Below are 15,173 nucleotides of genomic sequence, written 5' to 3'. Positions count from 1 at the left end.
GGTCATTTAGCCCATCGAGTCTGCAGCAACCCTCTGAACAGCATCCCACCTCGACACAGCCCACCACCCTATCCTCATAATCCTGCCTTTCCCATGGCTAATCCACCAAGCCTGCACAACTCTGGACACTATGGGTAATTTAGCATGGCCAATCTAGTCAGCCTGCACATCATTGGATGGTGGGAGGAAACTGGAGCACCTGAAGGAAACCCAGGCAGACACAGGGAGTGGGAGCAGTCAGTCCTGGAGAGCTAACAGACAGGGAATAATGTAGCATCAGTCCAGTAGTTGGAAACATTGGTGAGGTTGAGGTCAGTCAAGTCTAGGGGAAGACAGCCAGAGATCAGGGGTAGTGTTTCCACTCATTTTGTTTTCATCTGTGTGAATCTCTGAGGCCTGTGCATGGCAGAACTGGAAAACAATGTTGCCATCTGTGTCAGTACACCAATCACATGTGTAAACTCTTAGAGTAGCTGCGCAGCCAAGGGAACATTGGCTTGGTCATGGGGGTTAATCAACTGATCGTTCAGCAAAGTGCAATAGGGTGCCTGTAGGGGCAGCATTGGCTAGCTGCCATAAAGGGTAGGGAAGTCAAGGCTGGTGGGGATGGATAGCCAGCACAACCATTTGTTGCAGTGGGGGGAAAGGTGGGGAGCTCACGGTGTACAGTGGGAAGCAGACCAGCATCAGAGAAAATGGTAGGCTGTGAAGGGAGATGGGACTGGTTAGTGATAGTGACCACCACTGTGGCCCACCAACATTGGGTATCATTAGGGTGCAATGTTGGTGCTCAGGAGAGAGCTGTATGCAAAGGTAAGACGATGAAGCCCAGTGCCAACACTGACCACCACAAGCTGTACTCCCCACCGTTATTTGTCATTGCTTTGATCTGAACTCTACAAGAGAATGGCTGGGACAATGCCCAGGGTGTGTGGAGCCAATGTCACTTTGAAGGATGTAAGCACAGGATCCAAATTTGTCAGATGCAAGACATTGAAGGGGTGACGCTATAAAGGTTTATAAAATCATGAGAGGCATGGATAGGGTAAATAAACAAGGTATTTTCCCTGGGTTAGGGGAGTCCAGAACAAGAGGGCATAGGTTTAGGGTGATAGGGGTAAGATTTAAAAGGGACCTAAGGGGCAACTTTTTCACACAGAGGGTGGTGTATGCATGGAATGAGCTGCCAGAGGAAGTGCCGGAGGCAAGTACAATTATATCATTTAAAAGGCATCTGGATGGGTATATGAATAGGGAGGGTTTAGAGGGATATGGACCAAGTGCTGGCAAATGGGACTAGATTAATTTAGGATATTTGGTCGGCATGGATGAGTTCGATCAAAGGATCTGTTTCATTGTTGTGCACCTCTACGACTCTAAACACAAAAGCTGCATTCCAGCTATATTTCATTTGCAATCACTTGACTGGCTAATTACAAAGCATGTAAAGTGAATGTGTTTGGGGTTTAAATATTGATCAAAGGTGATTTGTACCATGCCACTGATGCTTACTAATTGAGTACTGGCATCTGAAAGATGCTGAAGTTAGCAGCAATGGCTTATAAAGAGGTCAATGCTGGCCAAAGATGAACCATTATTTGTGCAACTTCCCATGATGGGAGGTGGGAATCATCAGTTCATCATCAGTCATGTAAGTTTAAAGAATGCTTGTACTGGATACAATGAACGATTGGTGTGAGTCTGGGGTGGGAAGTTAAAAATCACACAATACCAGGTTATAGTCTAACAGGTTTATTTGGAAGCACTAGCTTTTGGAGTGCTGCTCTTTCAACAGGTCCTTCATCAGACAACCACCTGGTAAAAGGAGCAGCGCTCCAAAAGCTAGTGCTTCCAAATAAACCTGTTGGACTATAACCTGGTATTGGGTGATTTTTTTAACTTTGTGCACCACAGTGCAACACAAGCACCTCTCAATCATGGAATGACACTCCTTTGTGATGCCATGTACTGGTCATCCAGCCAGCCGAACACCTTTCCCACAGAGCTACAGATTCTGAGGATGAAGCTAGACATAGCTTCAGTTATCAAGTGCAGCACGCCTTACTACATGGAGAAGTGTGCACATCCCTCATCTACAAGACATGTCACCACTGACTCTTTTGATAGCTCAAAACCTCTTTTGCTCCTCATGTTCCCGAGATTAGTCATCACCATAGAATCCAGTGTCCTGTCCTGATGTTGGTGGCTGCAGCCACTGTTGATTAGATTGGTATCACCGCTGAGGCATTTATTTTAGAAGCAAAATAAACATTAGGATAAAAATTTTCAAGCTAACACTTTAACTTTGTGATAATATTAGCATTCCTGTTCCATCATCTAAATAAATGAAGACCACTGCTTCAGAAGATAAATACACTGCCATTCAACAGATTTAAGTGAATAAGTGGATCACATAGGAATATATTTGATAATAAAATACATTGCATCTTTACATGTGCATAGAATATGTTAAACAGTTAAGAAGAACCTGTCAAATTCTATTTCAAATCAGTCCCAATATTCAACATTTTTCTCGAAACACTAATGATTGAAACAATGTTGTATTTACACTTCTGAGAAGAACCAGCTACTGACCTGTTGGTCCATAGGCAAAAACTGTGGCATTATACCCTGAAATAATGCCCTCAATCAGACCCTTGGTAGTAGCACGGTATACATCATCCTTGAAAAGATGAAAATATGAGTTAAATAAGAAACATACAATAATGTCTTTATGTAATTAATTAACGTATATTATCAGCAGCAAATGAAGCAGTTTTCATAGACTTCATTTCATTCTCATAAAAAGCATTGGTGTGTTTTTACATTTACTGGGGCCTTGTATATTAAAAATATTTAACAAGTCATACTTTATACTATTTGCCAGAGATAGGATTCCTGCTTTTGGAATGATAGATAATTATTTTGTGAACAGTAATGCCTATTCAACATTTTTAAACATGTCAACAAAATTCAAATTAGCAATTTAGCTCATATTTATTAGTTTTGTGCTTTGGGGCCGATAGGAATGTTACTTAAAATGATGTTTGGTATTTTATTAAAGCTGTGTTAGAGTCATAGAGTCAAACAGCGCAAAAGAGGTCCTTCGGCCCATCAAGTCTACACTGTCCTATCTAGACTAATCCCACTTTCCAGCACCTAGCCTATGGCCTTAATATTAGACATTTTAAATGTGCATACATGTGCATTTTAAAGGCTGTGAGGTTTCCTTACTCAGCTTCTCTCCCAGACAGTGCATTCCAGAGTCTCACCACCCTCTAACTGAAAAATGTTTTCCTTAAATCTCCTCAAAGCCTTCTGCTCTTCACCTTAAAATTATGCTCCTTCAACTAAGGGGAACAGTTGCTTTCTATTCATCCGGGCCACGTCCCTCATAAACACTTCAATCAGGTTCCCACTCCACCTTCTCTGCTCCAATCCAACCTCTCTTCATAGCTAAAATGCTCCATCCCAGGCAATGTGCTGGTTAATCTCCTCTGCATACCCTCCAAGGCAATCACATCCTACCTATGGTGTGGTGACCAGAACTGCTCTCAGCTCTCCAGCTGTGGCCAACCAAATTTTGTAGAGTTCCAACATAACCACTTGAGCAACAGAATTAAAAAATTCAACTGTCTTAATGAAGAAATTCTCATTTTGTTTGTTTCTTATGATTAGAACTTGGAATAAACTGGTGATGTAGACATAGTCCAGGAAGACATTTGAACAATAATTTAAAAAGCAATTGGCCATCAGTACTTACAGGGTTAAAATAAAACCTCTTCAAGTAAGTAACGTTTACAGTGACACGGTCTGGGGGAAGACCCAGTGCATTCCACATCCCTAGGTTCTATAAACTGTGGTATATAATTGAAGCTAAAAGCGATTGTTTACTGACTGAACTTGCGCAAACTATTTATACCCAGTCTGCCAAAGCACTCAACTGGATGGCTTCGATTTCCTAGGGAACTCAGAAGATTTATGAATTCAAGATCAGAGGTTAGCTGAAATGTGTGACTTACAGCTTTACTATTCAGTTGAACTGCTACAATTGCTTGTTGCCAGCAAATGATATATATGAATAGCAGTTCAGCACAGAATTACCTCTTCTGAGCTGAGCAGTGTTCAATAACTGCAATTAAGAACTTTCCACAATTTAAATATCGTCGTGTTCTGTACATTGGTTCAAGCATTTCTTGCAGAGTTCAAACACATAAATTTCACATTGCAGTATGCGTTCACAATATTTCATTTGCAGAATAAACATGCTAGGAAAATGCAGTGATTTAACACTTTGTATTTTGTGACAGCATAAAGTTTCATAGAAAAAGAAATATGAAGAGTGGGCCATTCAGCTCCTACAGCCTGCTCTGCCATTTAACTAGATCATGGCGGATCTCCTTTCACAACACCATTTTCTTGCATCATTCCTATATATCACAATGCCATTAATATCTAGAAATTGAGCAATTTTTTATCTTGAACATGTTTGATGACTGAGATTCCACAGCCTTCTGGGGTAGAGAATTCCAGAAATTCATAGAACATAGAACAGTACAGCACAGTGCAGGCCTTTCGCCCCTCGATATTGTGCCAGTCTTCTATCTTACTCTAAAATCAGGCTAACCTACGTACCTTTCATTGTACTAACTTCCATGTGCCTATCCAAGAATCGCTTAAGTGTCCCTAATGCATCTGACTCTACTACCACTGCTGGCAGTGCATTCCACACTCCGATCATTCTCTGTGTAAACAACTTATCTCTGACAATTCCCCTAAACCTTCCTCCAATTGCCTTAAAATTATGCCCCCTTGTGATAGACATTTCCACAATGGGAAAAAGTCTCTGGCTGTCCACTCTATCTATGCCTCTCAACATCTTGTACACCTCTATCAAATCACCTCTCATCCTTCTTTGCTCCAATGAGAAAAGCCCTAGCTCTCTCATACTTTCTTCGCAAGAGATGTCTTCCAGTCCAGACAGCATTCTGGTCAATCTCCTCTGCACTCTCTCCAAAACTTCCACATCTTTTTCCTATATTCACTTGGCTTTGACTGAAGGAATCCTTCTTGTAACTATCCTGCCAAACTTCTATCTTTCAATGAGTCACCTCTCACTCTTCCCAACTCTAGAGAACACAGGGCTCATTTTCTCAATCTGGCTCACCTCATAGGACATTCCCATCATCCTAGGTATCAATCTAGTGAATCAGAACTCTATAGAATTGCAGCAAAAGCCCTCTGCACCTATACTTAAATCCATTTGCACTGAATACCACCATAACATTTGCCCCTCCCTATCGCATACTGCAGCAGCAAGTTAGTTTCTAGTGAATTAGCAACATGGATACATAGACCCCTTTGGATAATAAGACTTCCCAATCTCACATCGTTTAGAAAATACATTGCATTTCAGATTTTTCTACCTAAGTGAATAACTTTAATTTTGACACATTATATTCCACTTACTATGTTTTTTCTCACTCAATTAGACTGTCTAAATCCCCTGAAAGCCCCTTTAAATCCTCCTCACAACTCACATTCCCACCTACTTTGTGTCCTCACCAAACTTGGAAATGTTATAGGTGTAGTTTGTCAATAGCAGGGGTCCAAGCACAGATCCCTGCGAAACTCCACTCGTCAATTTGCCAACCTGAGAATGACCTGTTTATTCATATTCAGTTTTCTGTCCAGTAACCAATTCTCATTTCATGCCATTGCATTATTCCCAACCCTATGCTGTTCCAGTCTTGTTTACTCATTTTTGTGTGACCTTATCAAAGACCATCTGAAAATCAAAATTAACGACATTCATTGGTTCTCACATAATTATTCTGCTTGTTTGTCACATAAGACTTGCCCTGCAAAAATTGATGTTGACTTTGTCCAATCCTACCATAATTAAGTTTCATAAACTTTATAATAGATTGTAATGTATTCCAAACAAGAAATGTCAGGTTAACAAGCTTGTACTTCCCCACTCTCGGCCCTTTCTTTTTTAAATAGTGGAAGTCCATTTCCCAACTTTGATTCTGCAGAAACTGTTCAAGAACCAATTGAATGTTGGAAGCCGATCACCAATTTATCCCCATCTCTCCAGTCACTTCTTCTAAACCACTTCTAAAACACCATCAGTACAGTGGATTTCCAACTTTCTGACCAATAAATGTTTGCAGCAATGCATGCTAATTTCTTTCAGTTCCTTATTCTCCCTAGTCCCTTGCTCACTGCTTCAAGTGACCTCATTCCTCTTCTTACTAGTGTCACTGGTACCAACGTGGACTACAATAACTGGCTGTTTACCCTCCCCCAGAAAAACATCCTGCAGCTATTTAGTGACACCATTGATCATGGCTCCAAGGAGGCAATTTTCTTTTCTGTAGTCATGTCTATGGTTGCAGAAACACCTGTCTGTTCACTTAATTATTGATTTCAAACCACTAGAAGCATTGAGAATAGAAGCAGGAACAGGAGTAGGTCATTCAGCTCTTTGTGCCTTCTCAGCCGTTCATTGTGGTTATGGCTGATTTTCCATTCAGTAGCCTATTCCTGCTTTTCCTCATATTCTTTGATCTCTTCAGCCACAAGTGCTATATCCAACTCCTTCTTGAAATCATACAGTATTTAGGCTTCAACTTCGTTTTTGTGGAAGGGAGTGCCACAGGTCACCATTCTCTGGATGAAGAAATTCCTCTCTATCTCAGTGCTAATTGGTTTGCCTTGTATTCTTACTAACTCTGGGGTGTATAATCTCTCAGCATTTGTTTATGGACATCAATTTTTGCTGTTTATTTCAACAAAGACTATTTTCCTTAACAGGACTGATGAAGCCACAATTTACTTTCTCCAAATTATGCCAATTAGTTAAAGTTGAAATCAATGCAAAGTTATAATTAGGAGATGCTGGTGTTGGACTGGGGTGCACAAAATTCAAAATCATACAACACCAGGTTATAGTCAACAGGTTTATTTGGAAGCACTAGCTTTTGGAGCACTGCTTTTTCATCAGGGGGTTGAAGCAGCGCTCTGAAAGCTAGTGCTTCCAAATAAACCTGTTGGACTATAACCTGGTTTTATGTATTTTTAACACTGCAAAGTTAGGCTCTGAATCTGATCACACCTCATTGATCTCGGATTACAGTCTGACTACATGTATGGTTAACTCTCTCCAGCCAGTAAGCATCAAAGGACACAAACTTAGTAACACAGCAGTTATGTGTAGGACACCTCATAAGTATAAAGAAAGCAGCAGTGCCTATGCTTTATTGTTAACGTTTTAAAAATCAGTCACTTACTAAAGAAATGCATGTTTGCAGACTTTCTTCTGTAGCAAATTCAATTTAAAAAAACTTGGTTTAAGCAGACAATGTTAATGGTATTAATATATTTTGATTGGTTAAATCATCACAGGAGAAAAGCTTGACTGCAGGCTAACATTACGGTTGGCAATATCAGCAAATAGTGGTTAATAGGTTGCATGGTATCACTCCTTCAAGAAGTCATTATCCCACTAATTTTGTAGCATCATCTGGTAATATCACCAAAAGTAATTTCTCTGATTCCATGTAAGTGTAATGTAATGCTGTTTTAATTCATCACCCAATTCCAGGTTGCAGGATGCCACCTTGGGGTGCTGTATCAGTTTTGTACCAACTTCCTTACACTGGCTCAACCTTTAATTGGAAGCCAGGATGCCGCCTCACTTTGACAAATTATCGGCAATCTGGTTTACATTAACAGGGAGTGTCTGGAGCAGAAAGTAGCCCCGTTTCTCAAAATTAATTAATTAATTAATGGGGAATCATCACAAGCCTACAGTAATAATTGTATTTTTACAGAAATTTGATATCATAGTTTAAAATTGTGTTTCATTGACCCCTGTACAAGCCTGAAAATATTGCAAACTTAAAAGCTTTGTCTTGAAATTGCCACAAAAACTTTAAAGATTACTGATGGCATACTTTTGTTATATCAGCTGCAGACAGATCTGAAACTCAAGCAATCACTTAATTAAGTACGGACAATCATAGCCTTGTGTGAAATTTACATGTCCCTTTATTAAGGATGAACAGTCAACAAACAGGACTATCTCAGATGAGTTGATCCATCTTTATGCTTCACCATTGGCACTGAGACATCAAAATGAATGCCCTTTCCTAAAAGGCATTCCAAAGGATATGGGCCATTCAGCAATAAAGACATTCTCATGAATCTCAACTTGTGAAAAGTCACATTAAAAAATATGTATCAACTCAACATATCAACTTATTCGGAAAAGGACTTAAGACTCGTAACAGGCCAGATGGATAAGATAGTCTTACTTTGTTACTTGCTTTTAAAAGTTACAGGAAAGGCTGTTCTGACCAGGAACACCAATAAAGATATCATCAGAAGTGTAATCAAATTAGCTGTAAGATAGCTACAGATACAAAGTAAAACAGGTATACCTTGTAAGTGAGAGAAAAACTATTGCCCCCTCCTCCCTAAAACCTGTTCTGACTTCATGTTTGCCTGACATTTCATCTCCTGGCAATTCAGACGGAAAAAGCCTTGCAGCACACTGACAACTGTGTGCTTTTTTTTTATAGACCACCATTCCATCTAAAACATCAATTCCACAATTAACGGGTGTCACGGTGGCACAGTGGTTAGCACTGCTGCCTCACAGCACCAGAGACATAGGTTCAATTCCCGCCTCAGGCGACTGACTGTGTGGAGTTTGCACATTCTCCCTGTGTTTGTGTGGGTTTCCTCTGGGTGCTCTGGTTTCCTCCCACAGTCCAAAAATGTGCACGTTAGGCAAATTGGCCATGCTAAATTGCCTGTAGTGTTAGGTGCAAGGGTAAATGTAAGGGAATGGGTCTGGGTGGGTTGCACTTCGGCGGGTCGGTGTGGACTTGTTGGGCCGAAGGGCCTGTTTCCACACTGTAAGTAATCTAACCTAGGAACTAAGAAACTATAGGCCTGCTACAAGAAGGCTAAAAATGTTAATTGCGGGGATATAAGATGGTGGCGATCTGAAAAGATCACACTGCAGAGCTTCGCATTGCAGCAGGAGCAGGATGGTCCTTTAACCCACCCAACCCAGGTCATCAAGATTTCTTGGAGCATTGGAAAGATTGTGGAGCCCAAAGAAATATTTAAAAACTGACATACCTGTATTTTCAGTTGTCCAGAAATGCCTAAAAAGGGAGGAGGAGCATCTGAGGCTGGGCCTGCAGCTCAGCCTGCAGCAGCCTCGGAGCCGATTACTCTCCAGGACCTGGTGAACCAGCTCTCGAAATCTCGCGAGATGTTAGGGAAACAGATTGAAGAGAAGCTGGCACCAGTCTCACTCATGCTGCAGAAGCATGAGCAGCAGCTGGGAGACCTGGAGAAGAGGGCGGATGAGGTGGAGAACATGGTCACAGTGGTGGAAGCTGATGCCAGTTCATTCAAGAAAGAGATCCAAGCCCTGAAGACGCAGGTTTGTAAATTGCGTGACCAAGTGGATGATCTTGAAAACAGGGGCAGGAGAAAAAACATTCGGATCATCGGTCTGCCTGAGGCTAAGGAAAGTGAGCAGTCTGCGGCATTTGTTGAAGATTGGCTTCCGAAATTCCTTGACTTGGAGGCTGGCATGAGAGGATTGAAGATAGAGAGGGCTCACTGGGTCGCAGCATGGAGGTCGGGTCTGGGTCAACTCCCTCGTCCTTTCCTGGTGCGGTTCCATCATTACCGGGATAAGGATTGAGTCATGGAGGCTTCCAGACTCCAGGGAAGGATCCAAAGGCTCTAATTTACAAAGGGTCTAAGATCACGTTTTTTCAGGACTTTTCAGCAGCGGTGATCCGGAAACGAAAATCGTATAATGGTATCAAGAGAAGACTGAAGGAGCTTGGGATTCAATACTCCCTGAGATATTCGGCAGGGCTTCGGATCACCTTAGATGCATCCATGCATCTCTTTGACACATCGGAGAAGGCAAGAGACTTTGTGGACAAACTAACCTAATTTAAACAAATGTAGTATATATAAATACTGTTGCTTGGGTATGCGTTTATCATTCTGGAGCTTTGTTTTTCCCTCTTTTTTTTCCTCTACTGATAATAATTTGGTTCAAACTATGTCTGGCGGTGGTTAAGATGTACATTTTAAATTTCTAAGTTAGGACATACCAAAGGATGGGTGGGGTATTTATTCCCCTTTTCTTTATAAAGAATGTTTTTTTATTCATATTGATATTCTATGGGGTGTTTATTCTATTTAGATTGTGCTTGCGATGCGGCTCTAGCTGGGAGAAGTAAAGGTGGTTGAGATGGTTAGATGCCTATTTATGGGCAGTTCGGGATGGGTAGTTGCCCCCTCCGGGCAGGGGTGAGTTCCTCTACTCAGTGCTATTGGCGTTTTATATGTTGGTTTGTTTTCTGGTTTTAGTTGTTTTTTATTTTTAATAATTTTGTATGTTTGTTAAATGTAGTGGTTTTAGTTTATGTGGTTTTTATATTTGGTGGACCATGCGACACTAAGGCTCAGCAATTTATGGTTCGGGTTCCTCCTCTCTGGAATTTAAATGTAATTGCAGAAGATTATGGCTAATGATTTGATTAAATGGTGTACCTGGAGTATCAAGGGAAGTCACTCACCAATTAAGTGCAAGAAGATACTCTTGAGTCTTAGAAATGAGAAGGTGGATATTTCTTTGTTACAGGAGATACATTTGGATGACAAGGAGCATCTGAAATTACAGCAGAATGGCTTTGACCGAGTTTATTTTTCATCATTTAATACCAGGAGTAGGGGAGTGACTATATTGGTTAGGAAAAATCTCTCATTTAAATTGTTGGATTGTGTTAAAGACACATATGGGAGGTTTGTAATTCTTAAAGCCTTGATAAATGGGGAAGAATATGGCATGTTAAATGTTTATTGTCCCCCAGCTCATCCTCTTAAATTCTTGGTAGATGCTTTTTTTAAACTGATAAGTCTCAAGTCTCGGCACATCATTATAGGGGGAGATTTTTACTGCCTCATGGACCATACAGTAGACAGGTTGCCTAAAGGTCCCTCGATACCCTCTGCACAAACTAAACAGTTATTGGGTTTTGTGGGGAATTAGGGTTGGTGGACATCTGGAGGTGTCTCCACCCTACAGGTAGGGATTTCACGCTTTTCTCCAATCCGCATAGATGTCACACAAGGATTGATTTTTTTTCTGACCCCTGCGGTAACCCTGGATCTGGTGGCATCCTGTATAATTGGTAATATTGCCTCTCTGATCATGCTCCAGTGTACCTCAGATTAAGATTAAGGATGTTACAATGGATTCAAGATACTGGCGAATGGTCACCTTTATTCTCATGGACAGTAAGGTTGTGGAGTATTTCTCTCGGGAATTTCGGGCATTCCTAGACATCAACATAGGCTTGGTTGATAGCTCATCTGTTCTCCGGGAAACTGCCAAAACTTATGCCAGGGGGTTAGTTATTTCATATTCCACCAGTAGGAAGCAGCAGAACGGTGAGCAGCAACGAGTCCTTGAAGCACGGTTGAAGGCAGCCGAGAAGGCCCATTTTGACAGACTCTCATTGGTCAAACTACAGAGGATTACGGTACTGCGGTCTACACTAAATTCTGTGCTCATGCAGACTGCAAAGAAGGAGCTGGCTTTTGCAAAGCAAAGGTTATATGAGCATGATGACAAGCCAGGCAAATACTTAGCATACCTTGCCAGAAAGAGAAGTGCCCCACAAACCATTACAGTGATTAGGGAAGGGCCTAGGAACCTAACATGTGATTCTAAAAAGATTAATGTGGCGTTCCAGAGATTCTACTCTCAGTTATATCAGTCTGAGGATCGTGAGGAGGGGCAGGCCAAAATCGAATCTTTTTTTAGAGATTTGAAGCTCCCGGGTGACTCTCAAACAACAGTCCTTTCTCAATGTCCCATTATCAGAGCAAGAAGTGCAGGAAGCTGTGAGGCAGCTTCAGAGTGGAAAGGTGCCCGGTCCTGATGGACTTCCCAGTGAATTCTATAAGGAATTTATAAGTATACTGTCAGGCCCGATGCTGAATATGTTTAATGATTCATACAGGAGAAAGTGAGGTCTACAGATGCTGGAGATCAGAGCTGAAAATGTGTTGCTGGAAAAGCGCAGCAGGTAAGGCAGCATCCAAGGAACAGGAAATTCGACGTTTCGGGCATAAGCCCTTCTTCAGGAATGAGCCTCATTCCTGAAGAAGGGCTTATGCCCGAAATGTTGAATTTCCTGTTCCTTGGATGCTGCCAGACCTGCTGCGCTTTTCCAGCAACACATTTTCAGCTCAGTAATGATTCATACAGTCATGATTGTCTCCCACCATCTCTGAGAGAGCCAATATTTCACTTATCCTTAAAAAAGGGAAGGATCCGGAAGACTGTGCTTCATTCAGGCCCATCTTGCTCTTAAATGTGGACATTAAGATCCTCTCTCAGGCTCTTGCATTAAGGCTGGAGACTGTGTTACCCTCTATTATTAAAGAGGATCAGATGGGCTTCATAAAGGGTCACAGATCCTCCAATAAGGTGGAGGATTAGGTGGCTACTTAATGTAATTCAAGCATGCCAACAGCAGTCAATACAGGGATTGGTGATTTCTTTAGATGCAGAGAAGGCATTTGACCAATTGAGTGGCCGTACCTTTTCTATATCCTAAACTAATTTGGTCTGGGCGAAGTTTTCATAAGATGGGTAAAGGTTCTCTACAGTGTACCTCTTGCGGCAGTCATTACCAATGGGGTATGATCAAGCAATTTTAATATTTCTAGGGGCAGCCAGCAGGGCTGCCCTCTTTCACCATTACTTTTTAGGTTGGTGATTGAACCTTTGGGCAGAGGCCATTCATGGGGATCTCAATATATCAGCTCCAGAAGTGGAGTCAAAATTACATAAGATCTTGCTGTATGCAGACGATGTTCTAATTTTCTTGACAAATCCAGCAGTCTCAGTGCCTTGCCTGATACAATGCATTCACGCGTTTGGCGCTTTTTCAGGGTATAAGATTAATTTTGCTAAATCAGAGGCTATGCCTATGGGTGGTCTTACGAAAGAGTTGGCTCTTGAGAGTGACTATAGATTCCCATTTAGGTGGTCACAGGGGGGTTTTGTGTATTTGGGCATATTAATTACTCCAGTTCTGGACTGGCCATTCAAAGTCAATTTTACTCAATTATTTGAAAAAATTAAACAAGATCTCCAAAGATGGGAGGCACTTCCAGTCTCATGGTTGGGTTGGTTAGCACTTATTAAGATGAATATTCTCCCTCATTTGCTATACCCTATACGGATGCTCCCCCTGATTTTCAAAAAAACACTCAAGAGACTGAACGGTTGGTTCAGCTCCTTTATCTGGCACTGTAAATGGCCCCTCATTAAATTAGCCAAACTGCAGTTGCCTCACAGATTGGGGGGAGTAGACCCTCTGGGCATTAAAAATTACCAATTAAGCTCGGGTTGGGTTTGTGGGGACCCTCTTTCAATATGGCTAGATGTCGAAGCCGCCCAGGCAAGGTGCCCCCTTACCAGTTTGCTGTTTTTGGACAAGGTGAGGACAGTTAGGGAATATTACCATAACCCAATAGCCATCAATACTGTTAAAGCATAGAAGGCAATTCGGCAGAGGGAAGGTAATATTGGCAAAACAACTTTGTTTACACCTTTAGTGGATATTCCGGGTTTTCAACTGGGTATTATAGATTCAGGATTTAAATGTTGGGCAGCTAGGGGTATATCTTGCATGGGTGACTTATTTGAGGGAGATGTAATGATGTCCTTCGATCAGTTAGTACAGAAGTACGAATTACCTAATAGAGACCTCTTTCGTTTTTTTCAAGGGATTTTATTCAAAAAAAACCATACTTTTGACTGATCCCTACAACTCTGACATAGAAAGAGGGGTACTAAGGGCTAAGAGTACACGCTCTGTCAGTACTCTATATCACCAATTGGGGATGCCACCTCAGATGAGTCTGATCAACTCTGCAAGATGTGAGAAAGAGAGCTGGGTGTTGAAGTTCCTTCAGAGGCATGGGAGGATATTTGGGAGAATGCAAGGAAGATATCAATTTGCAATAGGACCCATGCTTACAGTTGAAGATTCTCCACAAGGTCCACTTGGCTCCAGACCATTTGTCAAAATTTAAACCAGAGGTATCTTCAGCATGTCCCAAGTGCAAGGTCTGCATGTCTTACCCATTGTCTTTGGTCTTGTGACAGGCTTCAAACATATTAGAGCGCTGTGGTGGCTGCAATGGGGAGGATTTTAGGTGTAGGGGTGGAGAAGGACCCTATTTCTCTCCTTTTGGGCCTACCCATTGTATTTCCTGCAGACTGACATAAGAAAAAACTTTTCAATATTCTTACATTCTGTGCAAGGATGAATATCTTGCCAGGTTGGATATCAGAAAACCCCCCAGGCCCGTCAGGTTGGCAGAAGATTGTTATGGAGAATATTCCCCTGGATTTTCTCACAAATATGGTACACCACAAAACTGAGAATTCTTATAAGACATGGCAACCATTTTTGATATTCCTGGACACAGATTTATCTGCCACACTAACAAGGGCTTTTATATAGCCATAACGATTGTGTTTCATGAGTCCAATATCCAGGGAGGAGGAACTGTGAATGTATGAGTGTTTTGTTTGGCTGGGCTGAGTTATTACTATTTATTTGTTTGTGGTTAGGTATTTATTTATTTAGTGAAATAGCTAGTTTAGGTTTTTTTTTTCAATTTTATACTTCTCTATATATGTATATACATTCGTATAGGAGGGTGAGTTGGGGAATATTTTTCATTATTATTTGGGTTTAGTTTTGTACTATTTTTGTACTGTTTTGAATTGCATTGTTTTGTATTTGTTGCAATATTTAAAAATCTATTTTTTCTTAATAAAAATATATTATAAAAAAATGTTAATTGCAATCAACGTGCACTTTTTTTATTGGTATCTAATCTTTGTGTATTTGATAATATGTGTGAGGCCTCCTGTTTAAACTTCCACAGCAAGTGTATGATAATACATTAACTTTATCGAATATTCCCAAAAGCTTGCTGCTGGAGATTATTTAAACTGGTAGAAATGACTGAGTGTAAGAATGCACACTAACTTTACTAATAAAAATGCTTCAATCATGGTCAATTTAAAAACACAT

At 41.0% G+C, this 15,173-nt stretch overlaps 1 protein-coding gene across 1 annotated transcript in view; it reads right to left on the bottom strand.

Annotated features, from left to right (window-relative positions):
• The window catches only part of kif19 (kinesin family member 19), a 220,882-nt gene that overhangs the window by 77,470 nt on the left and 128,239 nt on the right, over positions 1-15,173 (bottom strand). Inside the window, exon 4 of the mRNA XM_060844824.1 lies at positions 2,596-2,683. Coding sequence (XP_060700807.1) covers positions 2,596-2,683 — 88 coding nt within the window. The remainder of the gene's footprint in view (positions 1-2,595; positions 2,684-15,173) is intronic.

This window comes from Hemiscyllium ocellatum, chromosome 25, assembly GCF_020745735.1.
Source record: "Hemiscyllium ocellatum isolate sHemOce1 chromosome 25, sHemOce1.pat.X.cur, whole genome shotgun sequence".
NCBI lineage: Eukaryota > Metazoa > Chordata > Chondrichthyes > Orectolobiformes > Hemiscylliidae > Hemiscyllium > Hemiscyllium ocellatum.
Note: the sequence above shows the minus strand (reverse complement) of the source record. Positions and strands in the feature narration are given on the sequence as shown.